This window comes from Peromyscus californicus, unplaced genomic scaffold, assembly GCF_007827085.1.
Source record: "Peromyscus californicus insignis strain IS unplaced genomic scaffold, ASM782708v3 Scaffold_8__1_contigs__length_139910024, whole genome shotgun sequence".
NCBI classification, from domain to species: Eukaryota; Metazoa; Chordata; class Mammalia; order Rodentia; family Cricetidae; genus Peromyscus; species Peromyscus californicus.
The window spans coordinates 105572930-105594738 of NW_026294606.1; the positions used below are offsets into that span (position 1 = coordinate 105572930).

At 48.8% G+C, this 21809-nt stretch overlaps 1 protein-coding gene across 2 annotated transcripts in view; it reads left to right on the plus strand.

The window, feature by feature from the left end:
* Positions 1 to 20714, plus strand: part of Ranbp10 (RAN binding protein 10) — a 62080-nt gene extending 41366 nt beyond the window's left edge. The window contains exons 4-14 of one of the 2 annotated variants that reach the window (XM_052727646.1): positions 1850 to 2017; positions 7087 to 7109; positions 9230 to 9414; positions 12985 to 13097; positions 14375 to 14483; positions 14583 to 14731; positions 14913 to 15117; positions 15882 to 16003; positions 16426 to 16571; positions 16870 to 16981; positions 17341 to 20714. In XM_052727646.1, coding sequence (XP_052583606.1) covers positions 1850 to 2017; positions 7087 to 7109; positions 9230 to 9414; positions 12985 to 13097; positions 14375 to 14483; positions 14583 to 14731; positions 14913 to 15117; positions 15882 to 16003; positions 16426 to 16571; positions 16870 to 16981; positions 17341 to 17471 — 1463 coding nt within the window. In that variant the 3' untranslated portion in view covers positions 17472 to 20714. Of the gene's footprint in view, positions 1 to 1849; positions 2018 to 7086; positions 7110 to 7300; positions 7319 to 9229; positions 9415 to 12984; positions 13098 to 14374; positions 14484 to 14582; positions 14732 to 14912; positions 15118 to 15881; positions 16004 to 16425; positions 16572 to 16869; positions 16982 to 17340 lie in introns of those variants that run through there. The other variant, XM_052727648.1, reaches the window with a different exon arrangement.
* The last annotated feature ends 1095 nt before the right edge of the window (positions 20715 to 21809 follow it).

Here is a 21809-nt window from a genome sequence, read left to right on the forward strand (position 1 = left end):
TTTCTTACTTACTTGTTTACTTACATGTCATCAGTCTTCTCTGTTCCTTCCACATTCCACATCACCCCTTGCAAACTCCCAGGAGTAGACTTTGGTTAATTATTCAGTGGCAGAGGGGATGGCACCTTGCCCTTTCCGGAAAGGAAAGTCCCATGCTGTCTGTGAATCATCCTGCTGCTGCAGCTGCTATTCCCGAGGAAATACATAACATTCTGGGGTTTAAAAATACCTTATTTATAGCCAGGTGGTGGTGGCACATGCCTTTAATCCCAGCACTCAGGGAGGCAGAGGCAGGTGGTTTTCTGTGAGTTTGAGGCCAGCCTGGTCTACAGAGCGAGTTCCAGGACAGCCGGAGCTATACAGAGAAACCCTGTCTCAAAAACAAAACAAAACAAAGAAACTTATTTATTTTTATTTTATGTATATGAGTGTTTCCCTACATGTGTATGTGTATCATGTGTACAGTGCCAGAAGAGGGGAAAAGATCCTTGGAACTTGAGTTACAGCAATTGTGAGCTGCTTTGTGGGTGTTGGGAACCAAACCTGGGTCCTCTGCAAGAGCAACAAGTTATCTCAACCGCTGAGCCATCTCACCAAACCCCCCCCCCTTTTTTTTTATTATTGTTGTTGTTGTTATTTGAGACAGTGTTTCACTGTGTAGCCAGCCCTGGCTGGCCTAGAACTCTTAAATAGACCGGGCAGGCCTAGAATTCAGAGATCCACCTGCCTTTCTGCCTCTGAAGTGCTGGGATTAAAGGCCTGTACCACCACACTTGGCAACATTCTGTTGTCTTGGTGGTAACCCAGCTGTATATACATTTGCTGAAATTAATTTGAATTGTACTGCTAAGATGGAAGAGGAGCCAGGAGTATAATCAGTATTATAATATGCTTAGTACAGGTGAGACCTCGGGTTCAATGGCCATCACACAAAAAGAAAAGAACACAAAGGAAGGACTTTGTCAGGTGAGGTTGAAGCACTGGAATCTTAAGTTTGAGGCTAGCATAGACAATTTAGACCCTGTCTTAAAATACAATATAAATTAATCCCAGCACTCAGGAGGCAGAGCCAGATGGATCTCTGGGAGTTCGAGGCCAGCCTGGTCTACAGAGCGAGTTCTAGGACAGCCAGGGCTGTTACATAGAGAAACCCTGTCTCAACAAAACAAACCAAACAAACAAAAAGACCACCAACAACAAAACTAAATACATAAATACATAGAAATAAAATGTAGAAAAAGAATTACTAGAACTAAATGTTGAAATGCCTGCCTAGCATTTCTAAGAACCTTAGTTCAATCTCTAGTTTCACCAAAAAGAAAAGACTAAATTTTTCCCGGTTAAAACACTTATACATATTTTTAACAGCTGAGCATGCTGGTACTCTCCTGGAATCCTAGCACTTGGGAAATGGAGGCAGGAAGATCAGCCGTTCAAGACTAGCTTCAGCTACAAAGTGAGTTTGAGGCTATGGTGGACTTCATGAGATACTGTCTGAAAAACAAAAACAGTGTAACAACCCACCAGGATAGACTTCTTTTTTTTTTTTTTTTTTTTTTAGGATAGACTTCTTATGTTCTAGCCTCCTTCATGAGGCTTCCCCTTTTGCATTTGTTTTCTAGTGAGTCCTTTCCAGGTTTTGGTTCCTGCCTCAGCTCCTCAGAGGTGATGATCTGGTAGACTCTGTCAGACTGTGTGTGCAGCTCAGCAGGACCATGTCCATTGGCAGCTCTGTGAAAGACCACACTCCTGAGTGCTGGCTAAGGTGGAGCCTGGGAGTATAGCTGAGACCTTCAGAGCCTTCTGTCAAGTACATTATTCTCAGCTGTTGCTGCTCTCTTCCCCACAGGTTGGGACAAACATTCCTATGGTTACCATGGCGATGATGGGCATTCCTTCTGCTCCTCGGGAACGGGTCAGCCCTACGGTCCCACATTCACCACAGGGGATGTGATCGGCTGCTGTGTCAACCTCATCAATGGCACCTGCTTCTACACCAAGAATGGCCATAGCCTTGGTAGGTGCATAGGAGACCTCGGAGGGTCTAGCCTGTGGAGCTACTTTGGTTGATGAGAAACTCAAAGGCAGGCCTTGAAGTCAAAGTAGTATCATGGAGCCTCTGTACAGCTCTGGGGAACTGCAGTCATTTCCAGCCACTGGAACCCTTTCAGGTGAATGGAAGGCAACAGGGCATGCCCATTGTTAACCCGTCCCTTCAGCAGCATTATTGGATAAGCCCAGGGTGGTTGCTGAGAGTGGAACAGTGTTCTGGTCATGATCTTGTCTTGTCTTGTCTGTTGTACCTGATAGAGAAAAAGTTTGAGGACCCTAAGTTTGCTTATCAGTGATTATGGTTTAGATTATGGTTTGCATGTTTATAACGTGGCCCAGCTTTGGCCAGTTCTTCTGATAGTGGGGTACTGAAAGTAACAGTGAGGGCTGCCAGACAGAAGGTAAAGAGACAGGAACGAGTAAAGTAGGGACGGAACTCTGGCCCGTTCATGGTTAGTATGAAGCAGCATTGACAGAATTACAAATAAAAATTCAGAGAGAATTGGAAGGATGGGCTGGAGAAAGGGCCAGGAGAAAAGGCAAGTATCCGGAGGTTAATCTCTAGTGATGGGTCTGAGAAATAGGAATGGAGGTCCAGCAGGATAGATGTGGTGGGTGCACTTGCAAGAAGAGGAAGTTGAGGAAGGAGCTGGACTAGTCGAGTGAAGGAATATAGCAGTGGGAAAGTTGGGGGTCTGATGCGCTCCTTGAAAGGAGCTATTCTCTACATGTATAGAAACTCAACTTTAGAACTTGAGCTCGATGTGATGGTAAATGCCTGTAATTCCAGCACTAGAGGGATGGAGGCAGGAAGAGCAGAAGTTCAAGGCTGTCCTCAGCTGTACAAAGGGTTTGAGGCCAGTCTAGACTATAAGAGCACTCTACAAACAAAACTGGGTTTGGGGGAGGAAAGAGAAAGAACATGCCAGACGTGACATATGCCTGAAATCTCAGCATTCAGGAGCTGAGGCAAGATGGTTTCTATGAGCTAAAGGCCAGCCTGAGTTATGTAACTACTCACGGTTGTCCTGTGACTTCCACACATGTGCTGTGGCATATGTGTGCCCCTATTCAAATGAATACATACATACACAAGATAAAGGGACTAGTAAGTGGCCACACTGTCCCAACTTGGTCCTTACCTGCTGAGTTTGCCTGCCTTGCAAGGGCCTCTGCTCTGACCATACTCTGCTTCTCCCAAGAAGAGGACCTGCAGCACTTTACTAACCAGGCCACCAAGCTTTGCAGAAATGGCAAGTGGGTGCCCTGCTTCTGCTGACTTTTGGGGCAGTAAATATCTGGCTATTGTTCCTACAACCTGTATGTGTAGGTGGAGTTTTCCTGTGCCAGCAGCTGCTCTCAACCACTCAGAGCCTTAATATTAATAATAAATGCTCGGCCAATAGCTCAGGCTTGTTACTAGCTAACTCTTACATTTTAAATTAACCCATATTTCTTATCTATGCTTTACTGTGTGGCTTAGTACCTTTTCTCAGTACAGCATGTCCATCTTGCTTCTCTCAGTATCTGCTTGAGACTCCTGACTCCACCCTTCTTCCTCCCAGCATTCTGAGTTTGGCTCTCCCACCTAACCTTATCCTGTTCAGCTATTGGCCAGTCAGCTTCTTTATTAAACCAATCATAGTGACATATATTCACACAGTGTAAAGGAATATTCCACATGAGTGGTTTTTCTAGGAGATGAGCCAGCCAGAATCAAGAACCCTAAGGGAATTAGGTTTGCTATTGACTGGGGATGTGCAACTAAGAGCCAACATTCTTCAGCCATTCTTTGTACACCACAGCCTAGAGCAAGCAGGAAAGGAAGATGGGTGATTGAGAACATGTCACAGAGGTAGAGCTTGCCCTGGTGCACATCTGGAGGAACTCTCCTGACCATCACCTAGTAGCAGTGCTGGTGTCCCACTGGCAAGATCTCAGGAAGGTTCTTTGCTCCTCACTCTGCTTTCTGACTCCAGCTGTTTCCTCACTTTGGGTTCATCTGCTGCCAGAATCCAAGGGCTCGTGTATGCTCTTATCGTGTGTCCTTTCACCTCCTGTCTACAGCCAGACTCAGTCCTACCCCTTCATGTGCTTGCCTTTCATATCCCTGTAGCTTGTCCATCTTGCTTACAGCATGGTGTCTGTTGGTGGATATAAGGTTGGGAGACTGCTATGCTGTACCTATAGTACCTGTGTATTTAGTGCCTCCTTTGGGCCCTGTAGATGTGTGCTAGGACCACCAAAGGGCCTCAAACTCTTTGCTGGCTGGTCACCTCAGGCCATTTCTGGTATTCATCTGCCTAGTGAATTCTTTTTATGGACCCTGTGCAAAGACTTACTCTATGTGTTTAATTAAACTTGATGTGGTAGTACATTGCCTATTTTTTCTATCCTTTAAAAAAGCTTCTATGGTCTTATTTCTTAATATTTGATGTTAATTTCAAACTTCTGTTAACCCAAAGTATGATAAACAAGTATCATTTAATGAAGATATTTATTAACAGAAGAGGAAAAAGCCAAGATTTGAGTTCTGCGTGTAGTTAAGCTTGCCTAGATAGACAGCAACCATTAAAAACCAGTTGTGTGGTCTGGAGACGTAGTCCAGTGGTAGAGCATTTGCCTAGATTCTTCAAGATCCTAAGTTCAATCCTTAGTATCACAAAATAAGGCAAAATAAATACAAAAAAGCCAAAGAAAGAGTCAGTTAAGCTCCGTCTGGTTGCACAGACTGTGATCTCAACTTCTGGAGGCAGGGGCCTTGAAAGCGCAGGGCCAGCTAGGGCATCTTAAGAATAATCTGTCCTAAAATTAAAAAATGATACTTGCCTGGCCTAGTCAAGGCCCTGGCTTCCATCCTTAATACTGGGGGGAGAAAGAATCAGGTATGTTAGCTTGAAGCTCATGTTTTACCATCTGGTCCACACGTATATTTTTGAGACCTAACTGAAAATTAATAGGTCCTGTCTTTTACATTTTCTGGATCATGGAATTTCATGAAGTTTGAGTGATAGATGTTTGGTGAATCTTCCCATGTCATGTGCGATCTTATTATTATTAATATGCTTCAGCTCTAATCCCATCCACTTTAGGGAATTAGAATTACTATCCTACTTCTGGCCTGCCTGGTTCTTTTCTTTGTCCTAGCACTCAAGCCCTGTGTTCCATCATTCAGTATCTCTTGCTGTGTTCAGGGGCACTTGGAGGGCCAGCTGGCTTATAGCTGTTTCCCCAGTCCTCTTGCTGGACCTGGCTCCTCAACAGCTATGTATAAGATAGTGGAGTCAGAGGACTGATATCTGGTCCACAAGTGTGCTTGTAGATTCTTCTTCGTGTGGTCCTGTACTGTCCCATGTGGTCTTCTGTTCTCAGCTTCAGGGACCCCAGACCCTGTTCGATCCAGGGTTCTTCTTATTAGCAAGTCTGGCTATCTTGTTTGCCTGGCCTTTCTTCCTGTGGGTCTACACAAATCTTACTATCATAGTAGCTTTGGTGAGGCTCACAGAGTCTCATCAGGGAGCAGTGTTTCCTCCCACAGTACAGTAGAGATTACTTCTTTTCCTTGTTGTCCTGAAAGCCCTTCGAGGACTTGTCTTTCCTGGTGCTGTTGTGAGGCAGAGTTGGGCAGGTCTGAGTGGGTCAGCCTCTGTCCAGAGTGTGGCAGTTTTCTCACTGTGTAGCCAGCTCACTGCAGCCAACTTGTACTAGACCTCGTGGTGTATGAGGCAGCTTTCATAGACGGTCTCGTTTTTGTTTGCTTGTTTCTTTTTCCCCTTGAGGTAAAGGGTTAGTATTACCCTTTCTTCAGATTGGCTAGAGCACTTGGGTATCTTGCCGCAGGTCACATGGCAGTAACTGAGAGCAGGAGTCCCCTTTTAATGTCCTCTGAGCATCTTTCCGAGCCCGGGGAGTGAGTAACATCTTAGATCTCCAAGATCTCCAAGGGCAGCTTAATGAGGGGCTTCTGGTGCTGTGACTCTGACCCTATATGTGAGGCTCACAAGTGGCCTTAGGCCAGTGGAGCATAATAAGGTTTGACTTTCACTCATTGAAGAGCAAAGTAGCTGTGAATGTTTTATCTCTCTTTACCTTGGATTTTAGTCTGTGAACTAGTGTGAGAAATAATGTACACTTCCTAAGGCTGTCATCAGACTTCACTGTGCTGTTTGCCAAGTTTCTGTTTCCTTCTGGATGAGGGTTCAGAAAGTCCTTTGGGACCTTCAAGGAGTCAGTGGTTTGAATACCCCTAACGCCAAAAGCTGAGGAGTTCCAAAATGATGACAGACTATCCAAAAAAGCGCTCTGTGAGGTCTTGGAAGAGGCTTCCTTGGCTCTCACATTCTGATGCACTACTCTAAGGATACTGCTCAGGTCTCCTGATAAGTTTGGGGTTGCATGACCTCCACCCTTACTGCAGCTCAAAAGTGAAGTCTCTAGATATGCCTTTCCCATTCCTGCCAGGAGGGTTTGGAGATGCACAGGCCATTGTCAGCCAGCGCTTGGATAATAAGGAACTTCTGAGGACTTGGAACCAGATAAGCAGCAGCCACCCTCCCTGCCTGCTCTTCTCTGTCAGCTTGGACTGTTAGACTCAGACTAGGACTGTGTGCAGATCCACCACTACCAACATCTCAGTGACCAAAGCAAGACCTTTAGCCTCTGACGCTTCTTTTCCTTGCCTGTAATTGGGAGAATAAACAGAACGCCTGGTCCAAGGAATTGACATGAGGAGTGGATCAGGTAATAGATGATACAGGGTGAGAGCACACAGTAGGTTTCTATGAAGACCTTTTAGATCAAAAGGCTTGAACAACTTTAGGTGATACATTACTAGGTAGAAAAACTATAGGCAATTAATTACCTAAGGTTCTGGTTTCCCTTTTGGTTGGATTATCCAGCAAGAGGAGGGCCCAGGCCTAAAACTACCAGGGCCTAGTACATGTTTGGCTACCATGTGCACCTCGAGTTCACAGAGGCTTGGAGACCAAGGCATCCCTATCTAATGGCCTAATCACTGTCCTTTCCTCCCCGCAGGTATAGCCTTCACAGATCTCCCGGTAAGTACTACTAATGGGTCTTCCTCCTCCTGGGCTGTTGAGGGCTGCCTGGGGTGGGTGGTGGTACCTGCAAGTGCAGGGTGTGGAGTCTGGCCCTTTCCCCAAGCAGGGATGTGTGATGTGCTGCCAGCTTGAGGGTGCCAGTAGGGGTTACCTGCTGGCCGTCCTCTCTTCAGCAAGGCCTGGTCTTCCTCCACGTCTCTTAGCAGGTGACAGAAATTTGTGGCATTTTCTAAGGCAGTTGTGGTGGGTGGGGATAAGGGAATGGTGGTGGAATGAGGGTAACCCCATGGCACAGGCTGATCTGAATCAGATACCTGTGACTTCCAGCCAGTGAACTGGGGTGTGGCATATAGGGATTGCTCCTGAACTTTTAGGAACCAGGTCCTTATACAGGCCCATCAGAGATCCCTGAGGAAAGCCAGCACCCCTGGAAACTTTAGAATGCTTCCATTCAGGGTTCCCCTAGGCCTGGGAGATAAGTTGTAGAGGTTTTTCTCTTCTTAGAAAGGGATGGGGTTTCCTGTCAGCTTAGTTTGGGGCTCTCGGTCCCACCTTCTCGGTCCCATTACTTTACTGAGTGGTTCAGGCACTGTCACATGCAGAGCCTTCACCCAAAATGTTGGGAGCCTGCATGGGTCTGTGTGCCCTGGCTGGTTCTGAGGACAAGTTTCTTGACTTTGGTGGCTGCTTTAGGATCCTGGGTATCCCACTTTGCCCCGAGAAGTGTATTTGTGATCTGAGGGGCCTCTGAACCTTAACTGCAGTACCCACAGTCATGTTTGAAATTCCTGTCTATGTATCAGAATCCTTCTTCTACCTGGAGGCCCCACAAAGGGGCTGTTGTCCTAGGCAAAGGGAGCAGACTTAGAAGATTTCTGACTCTGGCTGGGGAAGCGTCTAGGTATGGAGACATGACATGAAGTGAACAGACGTGAGTGTGGACAGTGTGCTGTCACGTGCTGGAAAGACTGGGAAATGTCCCTGTGGGCTTTGCCTGCGGTGTAGAAGATGGAGGAGAAGAAGGGAAGTAGAGAGTCTGTGGGTTTAGACCTCATGGTGGGCTGAACCCTGTGTGCCCAGAAACAATGAAGTACTTGTCAATGACCCATCACCTGAGAGTGCAAGGTGAGAGGGTCAAGGGAGTCAGAGGTGGTGGGGCACACCTGTAATCCTAGCATGTAGGGGTGAAGGCAGCAGGGCCAGTTCAAGGTCATCAATCACATAGAGAGTTTGAGGTCAGATGGGCTACGTGAGGCCCTGTCCCCCTCTGCCCGCCCCCCCAAGACAGGGTTTCTCTGTGTAGCTTTGGAGCCTGTCCAGAATCTCACTTTGCAGACTAGACTGGCCTCGAACTCACAGAGATCAACCTGAGAGACCCTATCTTTTAAAAAAAAAAAAGTGGATAGGGGTTCCTGGGGAAATGGTGTCTAGTGGCATGGGGAGGAGGTGGGTGAAGCTTTGGGCATTGGCAGTAGGAGCCACAGGAGGCACTGAATGAGGACGTGACCTGACTAGAGCTGGTCTTGGAAGTGGGTAGTACAGTATAAGCAGAGAGCTCCACACGTCACTGGCCAGAAGGCCTCTGCTGAGTAAGCCTTTCACAGGAGGAGGAGCAGCCCCTCTCTCCATTGCCAGCTCTAGAAGCAACTCACCAAATCCTTTGGCTAGTCTCCTCTGTGTTCCTCGTTTCCTATGTCACCCCACCCCTCACGTACCTTTTCTTGGTGGCCACAAGGCCATCCTTGGCCCTGCATCTCTTTCTGGGAGAAGCCATAAGCCACCCTGTGGCGCGTTTTTATTAGTATGTGTGTAGTGGTGTGCAGTCCTCTCTGCTACTGTGTGCCTTGGCCAAAGGCCCTGGGGACACAGTGGCCTTTGATGCAGAACAGAGGACTTCCCATGCTGAGCCTTGCTTGCTTTTCTTCTTCTTCTCCCTTGAAGCTTTTGGTGTAGCTTTTCTGCTAGGGAGGTAGACAGAATGTGATTGATCCCTGCTGCCTCTGGCATGCTACTCTCTTCTAGCCATAGTATTGGCTGGTGGGAATTATGGAAGTAAAGAGAAGCCCTGTAGCCCCGCTGCTCTCAGGGGCTTGACTGACATTCATTCTCCTCCTCAGGCCAACCTCTACCCCACCGTAGGCCTGCAGACTCCTGGGGAGATTGTGGATGCCAACTTTGGGCAGCAGCCCTTCCTGTTCGACATTGAGGACTATATGCGGGAATGGCGTGCCAAAGTCCAGGGCACTGTCCACGGCTTTCCCATCAGTGCCCGGCTTGGCGAGTGGCAGGCGGTGCTGCAGAAGTGAGTGTTGTCCCCTCTCCCCTAGGCCTCATGGTACTGTAGACCTATGCAGTCCTGCAGATGCTGCTAACAATTCCAGCTGCTGGTCCCCTCTCATCAGTGGCTGTCTCCCTCTTTGTACTTTGGAGCTGCTCCTAGTTAACCTTGCCTGGGACTGGAGAGAAGACTCAGTGGTTAAGAGCACACAGTACTCTAGTAGAAGACCTGAGTTCAGTTCCCAGCGCCCGTGTCAAGTGACTCACAACCACTTGTAACTCCAGCTCCAGGAGATCTGACATCTCCAGCCTCTCTCAGTTGCACAAACTGACACATACACTGAATACATTCATATAATTAAAATTAATAACAGGTAAAAAAAACCAAACCTTCCCCTCAGGCAGCTCCTGTGTGTAAGATCACCAGCACAGGGCAGGTGTGGTGGTGCATGCCTTTAGTCCCAGCAGTCGGGAGGCAGAGGCAAGCAGATTTCTCAGTTTGAGGCCAGCCTGGGCTACAGAGCAAGTTCCAGGATAGCCAGGATTACGTAGAGAAGCCCTGTCTCAAAAAACCATTAAAAATAAAATCTATATTGCCATACTTTGGCTTGAAATCACTTCCCAGGGTCAGCATCCACCTAAGTATCCCTGTGTCCGTGGCAGAGCAGTATCAGGAAGTCTTCCTTAGGATCAGCCTAGCAAGCTCCTTGGCTAGTTAATGTCTGAATTGTCTTGGAAGCCAGTGTTGCTGAGATCCAACAGGGGCCCAAGTTTGGGTCTTTATTTCCCTAGCCAACTGGGTGAAGCAGTGACCATTACTCATCCACCCAAGGGTAGGGAAGGGCTTGGCTTCTGCTAACCTTGATCATTGTTCTGCAAAGGCACCAGGGGGCCAGGGATAGGAGTGGGTTCTCATCCAGTCTCAGTTGGTCTCTAGCCCCCACCTCCCCACCTCCCCAAACCCCCACCCTGGCCTTTCTCCTTAGTTCTTTCTTTCTCTTTCTCTTGTGGTACTGGAAATTGAACTGAGAGCTTTGTGTATGCTAGGAAAGCACTATCACAGAGCCACATCCCCAGTATTCAGCCTTCTTTTCTTGAGGGATTGACTAAGATAGACTTAAGGAAGGACTGAGATACAGGTAGCCAGACCTGGGAATAACAGCATAACTATCTCTGGTTTCCAGCCCAGCAGCTGAGAAGTGCTTCCTTGAAGGCCAGAGCAAAGCCATTCTCCACAATATACTTGCTGGTTGGGCAGGAGAAGAGATGGAGTTACTTTCAGGGTCGGGCACAGCACATGGATGTTTTGTTTATATGTATGTATCTATGGTGCCTGTATGTGTCCTCTGCAGCATTTGCCAAGACCTGCGTATAATTTGTGTTCTGTTATTCACATAGCTTTATTTTATAAAATTGGAAATGGCTAGGTTATGTTAGAGATAGATTTGTCACAGCTTCATGTCTGACTGGCTTCCCCTGGTGAGACTCAAGTATTATCATTCTCCCCTTCCCTCCTCCCTCTGTGACAGCAGTAGAACCCAGGTCCTCATACATGCTAGGCAGCCACAGTACTGCTGACCTGAATCCCCAGCCCCTGTTTCTTTCGCTGGGATAGATAACCCTTTTATAATAAAAAGAAATTTACATATATACAGGGCTGGAGAGATGGCTCAGAGGTTAAGAGCACTGGCTGCTCTTGTAGAGAACTGTGTTTGGTTCCCAGAATCCACATGACAGCTCACAACCATGTGTAACTCTTGTCGAACAGGATTTGATACTCTCCTGTATTCTGCAGGCACCAGGCATACACACAGTACATATACATACATGAAGGCAAACACTCAAATACATACAATAATAATAAAATAAATGCTTAAGATTACTTCCTTAGTGTCCTCTAAAGCAGTGTTTTTTGTTTTGTTTTTCAAGACAAGGTTTCTCTGTGTAGCCCTGCCTGTCTCGGAACTCACTCTGCAGACCAGGCTGGCCTCGAACTCAGAGATCCACCTGCTTCTGCCTCCTGAGTGCTGGGATTAAAGGCGTGTGCCATCACTGACCGGCTAAACAGTATTCTTAAGTCAAAGAAGCTATATTTTATTTATTTATTTTTATTTTCTACGAATTAGTGCTTTGCCTGCAGTTGTATTATGTGCGTTGTGTGTGTGCCTGGTACTTGTGGAGACCAGAAGAGGGCATTTGATCCCCTGGACCTGGAGTTATAGATGGTTATGAGCCACTGTATGAGTGCTAGGAACCAAACCCAGGTCCTCTGCAAGAGCAGCAGGTGCTCTTAAACCACTGAACCATCTCTCCAGCCCCAAGAAAGTACATTTTAGAGGTATCTGATGTTCATATGGACTCATCTGAACCATTTTTTTTTTTTCAAAATACATTGCTCTTCTGTTTATGATCAAATGCCAAGCTTTTTTTTTTTTTTTTCCTCCGAGATAGGGTTTCTCTGTTTTGTTTTGGTGCCTGTCCTGGATCTCGCTCTGTAGCCCAGGCTGGCCTCAAACTCACAGAGATCCACCTGGCTCTGCCTCCCGAGTGCTGGGATTAAAGGCGTGTGCCACCACTGCCCAGCTGTTTGTATTCTTATTTGTCACTTAAAACATAAGAAGACAAACAGCCAAAGTTGCACACAGCCTCAGAACATTTCCCATACATCTCCCATCCACATGAGTCATAAGAGTTCATCTTTGTACATGTACACATATGCATACATATAGCACTGCTCAGCCAGCTTTAGATGGGGTTAAATTGTACAGTATGCCCTTCCACAAATATTGTGCTCCTGTTGGCCATGCTGTGCCTGTCTGTTCCCCACAAAATCAGCCTGATATCATGAATTCTTGGGCTCCTGATACATGGTATGTCATGGAGTTAATTTGGACCATAGATTAATCTCCTATTACTCTAGAGCAGTGGCTCTCAACCTTCCTAATGCTGCGACTCTTAAGTACAATTCCTCATGTTGCTACTTTATAACTACAAATTTGCTACTGTTATGAATCACAGTGTAAATATCCGATATGCAGGCTATCTGATGTGTGACCCCCAGAGGGGTTGAGAACTGCCGCTTGAGAGCCAGTGCTACCAGCTGGCAGGCTCACTGGGGACAAGGATACTTCTGCCTAGTACAGGCAGCCCCGAGTACCACCCTGCCTTTCTCACTATTTGCTTAAGTTTAGTACTTCTGTCAAGTGTGGGTGTGCCAGGCAACCTCTGTGTCCTGGCAACTGCCACACTGCCTGGCTAGCTGCCATTTTAGGCAGCCCTGAGGAAAGCTCATTGACCAGATCTGGACTTGCTGCAGTCTACTAGAAGGCAGCCATTTCTGTGAGATTGAAGGCAACATATCTCAGAGAACTGTAGCCACTCCTGTGACCTGTGAACACAGAGGTGACAGTTCCTCTCCTGCCAACAGTATGAGTACTTGAGGGAAGTTTTCACTTTCTTCATCCACTTCCAGGTCACACCTCCAAGGTTTATTTAGGGGAGTCCTCAGGGGTGTATGTAGTCCGTCCCCCTTCAGTGCTCTATGGGAAATGTGGTTCTTGAGTGTTACCTTGAGCTCTTTTTTTTTTTTTTCTAGCATGGTCTCGTCTTACCTGGTGCATCATGGGTATTGTGCCACAGCCACAGCTTTTGCCCGAATGACTGAAACCACAATTCAGGAAGAACAGGCATCCATAAAGAACAGACAAAGTAAGGTTAATTTTTCTCTTCCTGTGGCTCCTTACCCGCCCCCGAATCTGTTAGCCTGTCAAAAGTCTAGTCCAACCCTGTCCTTAGCATCCTGGAGACCAGCTTGCGTGTTCAGTCCTTGCTCCTGTCCTCCATTCAAGATCCAACTGCCACATGGGCAGCCAGTGGCCCCAGAAGGTCTCAGAGCAGCGTCCCTAACGTAACACATTTGAAAGTCAGGTACAGGCCTGGTCCTGGCATGACAGAACTCTGTTCCTCCATGTTAGTTTCTTCTCCCTGCCTCCTGAATCCTGGGTTCTACTTGGCCTCCTATTCGTGATCTTCCAAAAGGAATGTTTGCGTTTTACTACACCACCACCTTGTCTTTCCCACCACTTACTCAAGTTTAATAGTTCTGCTGGTTCTTGGCCAGAGAGAGGACTCGCTGCTCAGACCGGGTGAAGCTGATGCTCTCTGGCTGTTGTCGTACTATCTCCCTGCTCCCTACTCCTGGTCCTACCCTTTGCAGACAACCTATTCTTTCTTGACCAAAGGCAGCTCTCCTGGAAGGAGGGATAGGATAGAGAACAGAACCCACAGAGTATAAGATAGGAGGAGAGGAGAATGTGGGTGAGTGGATATATTTATGAATGTGCCTGTGAATGCCTACCTTTGTCTCTGAGCCCGTCATCTCCGTGTCTGTGTATGTGCATGTGTCTGGGTCTCATAGAGAAGTTGTGCTCAACCAGACCGATGGAAAGGTATCCTATCCTAGACTTGGAGTCTACAAATGAGAGAGCTTCAGACCCAGAAGTCATTCACAGCAAGATGCATCAGGTCCTAGGGCGAGAGTGAGAAGGGAGTAGCGAGATGCTGATGGCCAGAGAAGTACCATCATCAGAGATGCCAGTGTGAGGTGGACTACCTCTTCTCCCAGTGTGGAGCACACTGCAGCATCTACACATTGTCAAGATGTGGACCGTAGCCCAAGATCATGATCTCACAGCCGGGCTTCTCCTCACTAGCTAGCTCCCTGGCTTCTTGTGCCCTGCAGGAACAGACTTACGGAACTTCACTACCTCTAGGCTGTCAGTTCTTGTTCTCCCCTCATATTCTTGAAGACTCCATGACAGCTGACCCAAAGCAGCCTCTGCTGTGGTCCTGGGCAACCAACTTCTCTCAGCCTTTTCTGTGAGCTTCTCCAGCTAGCAGCATGCCAAGAGCCAGCCCCCCTGACTTCCGGCTAGGGATATGGAGGGGATCTCAGCCCTTACTCACAGCCTTGTTCTTCTCTGCAGAAATCCAGAAGCTGGTGTTGGAAGGCCGGGTGGGTGAAGCTATTGAAACAACCCAACGCTTCTACCCTGGGCTGCTGGAGCACAACCCCAACCTGCTCTTTATGCTCAAGTAAGTCAGGTTTACAGTTCCAGACCCTGGCCCTCGGCTTACAACAGGAGCCCACAGCCTGGGCCAGCCCAGAGCGTCAATGCTCTGCTCCCTTCACAGGTGTCGACAGTTTGTGGAGATGGTGAACGGCACCGACAGTGAGGTCCGCAGCTTGAGCTCCCGAAGCCCCAAGTCCCAAGACAGCTACCCTGGCTCCCCCAGCCTCAGCCCCCGACACGGCCCTAGTAGTTCCCACATGCACAACACAGGTCAGCCGTTCTTCAGAGTTCTCTGGGATGAGCTGGTGTGGAGAAGAATGGCCACCCCACCTACCTTTCCTTGTGGTGGACTTAGGACTGACTGCTGGATTGGGTGGAAGGGAAAAGGCCACTCTGGCAATCCCGAGGGCCCCACTTGTGACCCACATTCTCTGACCCACCTGGCTTCTAGGAGCAGACAGTCCCAGCTGCAGCAATGGCGTTGCTTCCACCAAGAACAAACAGAACCACAGTAAATACCCCGCACCCAGCTCCTCCTCCTCGTCCTCGTCCTCCTCGTCCTCCTCTTCCCCGTCCTCCATCAATTACTCCGAGTCCAACTCAACAGACTCCACCAAGTCCCAGCCCCACAGCAGTACCAGTAACCAGGAGACCAGGTGCCTGTCTTGCTCCTCTCTCTCCACTCTACTTCTGTCCTGTACCCACTGGACCCACCACTGGGCAGTCTCCTTTGAAATGCTGCCTTCTGCCCTTTACCCTCGCGTCTGTTGTAGGTCTTGCCTGGACTGCAGCCTCTTGAAAGGTCAGGCCAAACACTGGTTCTGGCTTTTGTCCCTATTCAAGATATAGCTGTCAGTTCCCTTGACCCTGCCAGACTTGAGAACATGGTGGCCTACACAGGGACTCCTTCTCCAAGGAGGCTGGGCCTATTAGAACCCCTAGGGTCTACAGTTCAGGAGTTTTTTTATGAAATCAGGCTCATAGATAGCCAGGTGGCCTGGGCTGTAGGCTGCAGCTCCAAATGGCTTTCAGCAGGTCCTGAGCATGCCTAAAAGCTGACCTTAGTTTGGGTCCCTGTCAAGGCCTCGAGATACCCAGTCAGTGCAGTTGGTAGGGATGAGAGGGATATATTGAAGAGGTGTGTCACCTCAGAAGAGAGCTACTGAGAGGAGTCACAGGGGCAGCTTTGGGACAAGAATAGGAATCCTGTAACAAGCACCTAGAGATAACTGTGGTAGGGGCTGGGTTTGAGAGCCTAGAAGGGTTGGGTTATCTATCCGCTCATGCTTCTGGCAGTCCTTCAGTTTGATGCCATTGTAGGACCCATTATGGTCCCTCAGGTAAACTCCTTCGGTTTACCTGAAGCGATGGTAAGCAAAGCCTGGATAGAGGCCCAGCTCATCTCAACTCTTCTCTACAGTGACAGTGAAATGGAGATGGAGGCGGAACATTATCCCAATGGTGTGTTGGAAAGCATATCCACGCGCATCGTCAATGGTGCCTACAAGCACGAAGACCTGCAGACAGATGAGTCCAGCATGGGTAAGTACTGTTCCTTAGTATGACCCAGCCCCTATGTTCCTTGAGAGGGCCACATACAGTCCTAATGCCTACTTCCTCTTAAGAGGGCTAAGATGGCAGGCTCTGGCAGCTTGAGAGACTGCAGCTGGACCGAGTCCGCCACTCTTAGTCATTCCTGGATGTGTCCTTGAGGTGGCTTCCAATGTGAAGGAAGGGCCATGTCTGCTGCCAAGACCCTTCAGAGGCCACAGGGAGTTTGAGAACGTGGCCCTCATCAGCTCCGTGCAGGGTGGGAGGGGTCTGTGTACCAGCTGGACGGGGCTGCTCCACCTGCTTGCTCTCCTAGCCCTTGCCTGCCTTGGGCAGGAGCAGTAGCTTCACGGGGTCCCCCTCTTCTTCCCTTTCCGCCCTCTAATGTGTTTTCTGCTGAACTCTGGGTGCAGACGATGGGCATCCACGGCGGCAGCTCTGCGGGGGCAACCAGGCCGCCACAGAAAGAATCATCCTGTTTGGCCGAGAGTTGCAAGCATTGAGTGAGCAGCTGGGCCGAGAGTACGGCAAGAATTTGGCCCACACGGAGATGCTGCAGGTATAGGATAAGCCAGGTCCTCACGCAGAGCAGTTCCCCATTTGATGCCGGGGCTCTGGGAACATCTAGGGGCAGTAGTAATAGGCCGGAACAGGCTCTAGTTATGTCTGCAGTGGAATTTGGGGTGTTTAGGGTGTTTCCCCCATTCCAAGATCTAAAGAGGGTATATCTTTGCCTGACTCTATAGTCCAGGTATATTGAGCTCTCCCTGGGCCCCATGCAGTCTTCTGACCTCCTCTGGAGCTATGGGAATATGTAGAGTGTGCTACATTCCTCTCATGGATGCTCTGTCCCTTAGGATGCCTTTAGTCTACTAGCATATTCAGACCCCTGGAGCTGCCCAGTTGGCCATCAGCTTGATCCCATCCAGAGGGAGCCTGTGTGTGCTGCTCTCAACAGCGCCATTTTAGGTGAGTGCATCCAATGAAAGCAAAAGTTCACCCATGAGTGTGGGTGACCACCTTCCCTCTTCCTAGAAATAGCATCAAGGTTGGCATAGGCCTTCATAGGGAACCTGACCCTAACTCCCTCTGCCCAACTGAGTTGGCCGCTAGTTCACGGCCATGGGCCAGGCCAACTTACTTGCTCTAGAGAAGGCCAAGGTCCTCAGATTCCTATCATGAATGCAGGACCATGACCGGTGGCTAGAACACTCAGACAATAAACACTGTTCCAAGAGTTCTGTCCATACCTCTAACCTCTAGGGAACTTTGACCTGCACCCAAGTCCTTGACTAGGCATTGACCATGTCTTATAATCTCCTCCACAGAGTCTCAGAACCTGCCAAAGCAGCCGCCTCTGATGCTTGCCCTGGGCCAGGCATCTGAATGTCTGCGACTCATGGCCCGAGCAGGCCTGGGATCTTGCTCTTTTGCCAGAGTCGACGACTACCTGCACTAGCTGACCTTCCTGGCTGGCTCCGTCTGGCCGTCCTTCAGCCTAGGGCTGGAGCAACCCTGCCCTCCATAGGCACCTGGTACAGAGACCTGGAAGCCATGGGCAGAGTCCCACTCCTCCTACCTGGCCGGTCCTCCCTGCCTCCATCCCTCCCTCCACCTCTCCCTCCTTCTTTTCCTTGTCTTCTCCTTCTCCCTCTGCCTTCCACGTGCAGCGGCCTGTGACACAGTATTGGCTGGTTACTCATGTAGCGGCTTCTCCTTTAAAGGAGATTTTGTTTTGAGAAGAGGTTGGGTTTTTTTAATCTTTTCCTTCCTCCTGACTGAGCCACCAGGTGTTTATCTCGGGAGAGTTTGGGCTGAGCTGGTTTCTGCTGATTTAGTAATGAAGCCTATCCAGGTTGATGATAGCTTATTATTTTCATAAGTAAAAAACAAACAAACAAATGAGATTATATATATATATATAAAAAAATATATATATATTAAAAAAAAGACACAGTATTTATCGTAGCACTAGTGGTCCAGCACCTCTTGGGTGAGGCTGTCCAGACACCATGTGTTTTTATTTGAGTCCAACTCATTAAAAAAGAATCATCTCTTGTCACTTCAGTCAAGTGATTTGTTTATTTTAGGCTCCCCTTTTATTGAGCCACAGGTCCAGCTGAGGCTGCTTGGTGGGCAAGGTCAGGCTAAGCTGCTTTGCAGCATCCCAAGAGGTATGGGTCTCTAGGCCCCTTATAGGTAGACAAAACACAGAACTGCAGGTTCAGGGATTCAGGGAAGTGAGGTGGCCCGGGGCACACAGCAAAGCAAGGGAACACAGGGTCTGTAGCCAGCACGCTGTCTACCACTCTACCCTGCCTCTCACTGCCTGCCTTGCCCCTCTCTCCCATCTCAATGCCCTGCCTTCCCTTGTTAAGATGGCCAAATAATTCATTACTCTCAGTTGAATGCCTGGAAACTACCTGCCTTCAACCCAAGAGCTGCTGTATGCCAGGCTGCCAAGAGGAAGACTCCATTCCCAGGACAGAGGCCCTTAAGGACAGGCTGGCTGCTTTCTTCCTGCCTGGGTCTTCACCATCACTGCCCAACTCTGATGGGATTGATGCTTCCTGTGGAGAAGTTGGTACCTCGTGGAGTCTGAGTCTCGGACCATTGGTCCAGAGTGGATGGAGCCCTTGGCTTCCTGGTCCAGACTTCCTGCAGCTGTGGAAGGCTGCTCCCTGCAGCATGGCCCCAGCGACTCTTAGGAAGAGGAGACTCCATGGGCCTTACAAATGTCCCAGCAGCTGTTTGACATGGATCCTCACAGCTGGTGGGACAACAACACACCCTACCACCACAGGGCTGAGATGCTGCCAGGATGTGGGTGGGCCATCTGTAGAGGGGACTGTCTGCCAAGGAAGAGGAGGGTCTATGGAGAGGAGACCTGGAGGGGCCAGGATCTCCTTACCTGCTTCACAGGGTGAGTGAAAAGCCCAGGCAGCCTCTGCAAAGAGTAGGTCCAACTGTGGCAAAGCTACAAATGGCCTTCCAGTCCCCTCGGCATCTGGGCCGGGTGAGCTCATGTTCTGTTGGTGGACACAGAAATCAGGGGTAGAGCTCAAGATGTTCTGTGCCTACTAGGCCTCACCAGGCCCACAGCTGGACAAAAATAAGTTAGACCAGCTGTCAGTGAGGGGCCAGGGCCCTGACGGAAATCTTCCAAACTTTTGCTCTGGGGGCTAATCCTACAGGCTACTACATTTTCTTGGTTCCTGGCAGGGCCTTGGTTAGCAGCTTGTCAGGAGGGTTTGTCCTGTGTAAAGGAAATTTCATCCTGTCCAAGGCTAGAACACCCAAGCTCCAAACTCAGGTTGGAAATATCAGGCTGTTACAATGGTTGGCCTAACATTTGGATATGAAAACTGGTGGCATTTGCAGAGTGGTGGAATTTAGAAAAAGTCTCCACCAGTCCTCTCCTTTACCAGTTAAAGAAACAGGCCCAGGAGATCAAGTGACTTGGCCAAAGCCACACAGCAAATAGTGGCAGAGCCAGGACTACTATTCCTGTGGGTTCAACAGTCCTGTCTAGACCTAAAGCAAAATGGCAATGAGCTTTGTGAGGGTCAGGTTGGCATGACTTGAGCAGTGCCTGAGCAGCGGGTACCGTTAGGAGTGTGACGAGAGTGGGCATGGGTGCTTAGACTTGGGTTGTGGAGCGGCTGAGAGGGCCTTGGAGGGCTCGGGACTGCTGTGTGCTGCATGGGGTTGTGTGTCTACCTGGCTCGCACTCAGTACCCACGGCCACCTCCCCGTTTTCTGTGCCTTATCTCACTGTTTCAGCTGAGTCCAAGTTGTTTACTCTGTTCCTCTCCAGAGGGGTTCTCTGTCCTAGTTGGACAGCTCACTTTGGGGACATAAGCCTTCGCCCACAAGCTGTGGGGAGGGCCAAAATCAAGCTGCTGGAGCCAGTTGTTAGTCCAGTCCTGCTGCCAGAGGAGCCCCATATGTACCCCCATTCCCACTAGCCTGTTTCCAGGAGCCTGGAGTGGGGAATAGTTCTTGGATGCAGCTTAGTAAAGGGCTGGACCTGACCCTTGTGGGCAGGAGGAGGACCTTGCTGTGTTGGGTTGTCCAGCCCTTGGGGAGCAGCATTCCCTACTCACCTTCCCTCTGTGGCATCAGATGGTAGCTCCTTGCAGAGCAAGGACCAAGTTGGCAGACCACTCAGAGTCAAAAACTCATCCCCACCCCTTCCTCGTGGGTCTGTGGCTGAGTGTAGGCTGGCAGAACAAGGCTGTCACAAGCTAGGGAAGTAAGGACTGCCTGGCTACCTGGCATCTTCCCAGCCCTTAAGCACAAAAAGATGAGGCAGAGGACTGTTGGGGCTGAACGTTCCTTTGGTTGCTCACAACTCAGGTATGCATGTCATTTGGCAGCTGGACAGCAGAGCCCTATTTCACCACCAATCGCAGGCACTTGGACCTGTGGCCAGATGGTGGCTTCTGGCTGTCCCAGGGCCCCTCTTCGCATAGGTTCCCTCCATTATCAACTACAGCTGAAACAGGCATCCTCCACATTGTGCACACTGGTTCTGCCTTTGTCCTTGCAAGCTGATACTCGGCGTTAGCATGAAACTTGTGGTGTGAGAGGGTTGACAGAATTCTAACACAAACATCCTATTAAATTGTACTTGAGATGAAAAAAATTCCTGTTGTATTTTGACAGAATTATTTTTATTAAAATACACATCCATGAGCAATTGTGTCTCATTTGTTTGGTCTCACTAGGGTCGGTGGGCCCCTACCTCTTAGTGCTTCCTCAAGGACTTGAAACTTCATCTTTGCAAGACTCCAAAAAGCACAGGGACTTTAGCTAGTTCTGTCTTCAGACAGCTTTCATCTTCGACAAGGAAAACAACAGATCTAACTTCAGAAGGGTGGGCTACAGTGTCCTTTTTCCTCCACAGGAGAGCCCCCACATTGGTCATCCAGTACCAAGTGGTCAGCCCTGATCAGAATCATATACAGAAGTAACATGATACGGACTGAATGGATTGTATTTACACACACACACACACCGATAATAAATAGAGGCCATGAGCCCGGTGGTGGTGGTGGTGGCGGCGGCGCATGTCTTTGATCCCAGCACTCAGGAGGCAGAGCCAGGCAGATCTCTGTGATTTTGAGGCCAGCCTGGTCTACAGCGCAAGAGCCAGGACAGCCACCAAAGCTACACAGAGAAACCCTGCCTCGAAAAACCAAAAAAAAACCAACATGAAATCAAGAGATCAAGGAGGGTGAATGGAAAGGATTGAAGGGAGAAAAGGAAAGGGATAATGGATTAAATATTTAATTGAAGCTGGGTGTGGTGGCATTTTCTTCAATCCCAGCACTTGGGAGGCAGAAGCAGGTGGATCTCTGAGTTTGAGGCCAGCCTGGTCTACTGAGAGAGTTCCAGGACAGCCAGGGCTGTTACACAGAGAAACCCTATCTCAAAAAAAAACAAAAAAAAATTTTTTTTAATGTAGTATGGTGGTTGGATGTAATAGTGTATTTCTTTAGTCTGAGCACCAAGAGGCAGAGGCAAGCAGATCTCTGATTCAAGGCCAGGCAGGCCAGGACTACACAGTGAGCTCTTGTGTCAAAAAAAAAAAAGTGTGGGGTTCAGTGGTTGAGAGAGCATTTGGTGGTGTTCAGAGAACCTGAGTTCAGTTCCTATCACCCACATCAGGTGCCTAAGCAGCCACCTGTAACTCCAGCTCCAGGAGGATCTGACACCTCTGGCCTCCCAGGGCACTGCACTCAGGCACATACCCACATACAGATATAAACTTACACTTAATTTTAATAAAAAT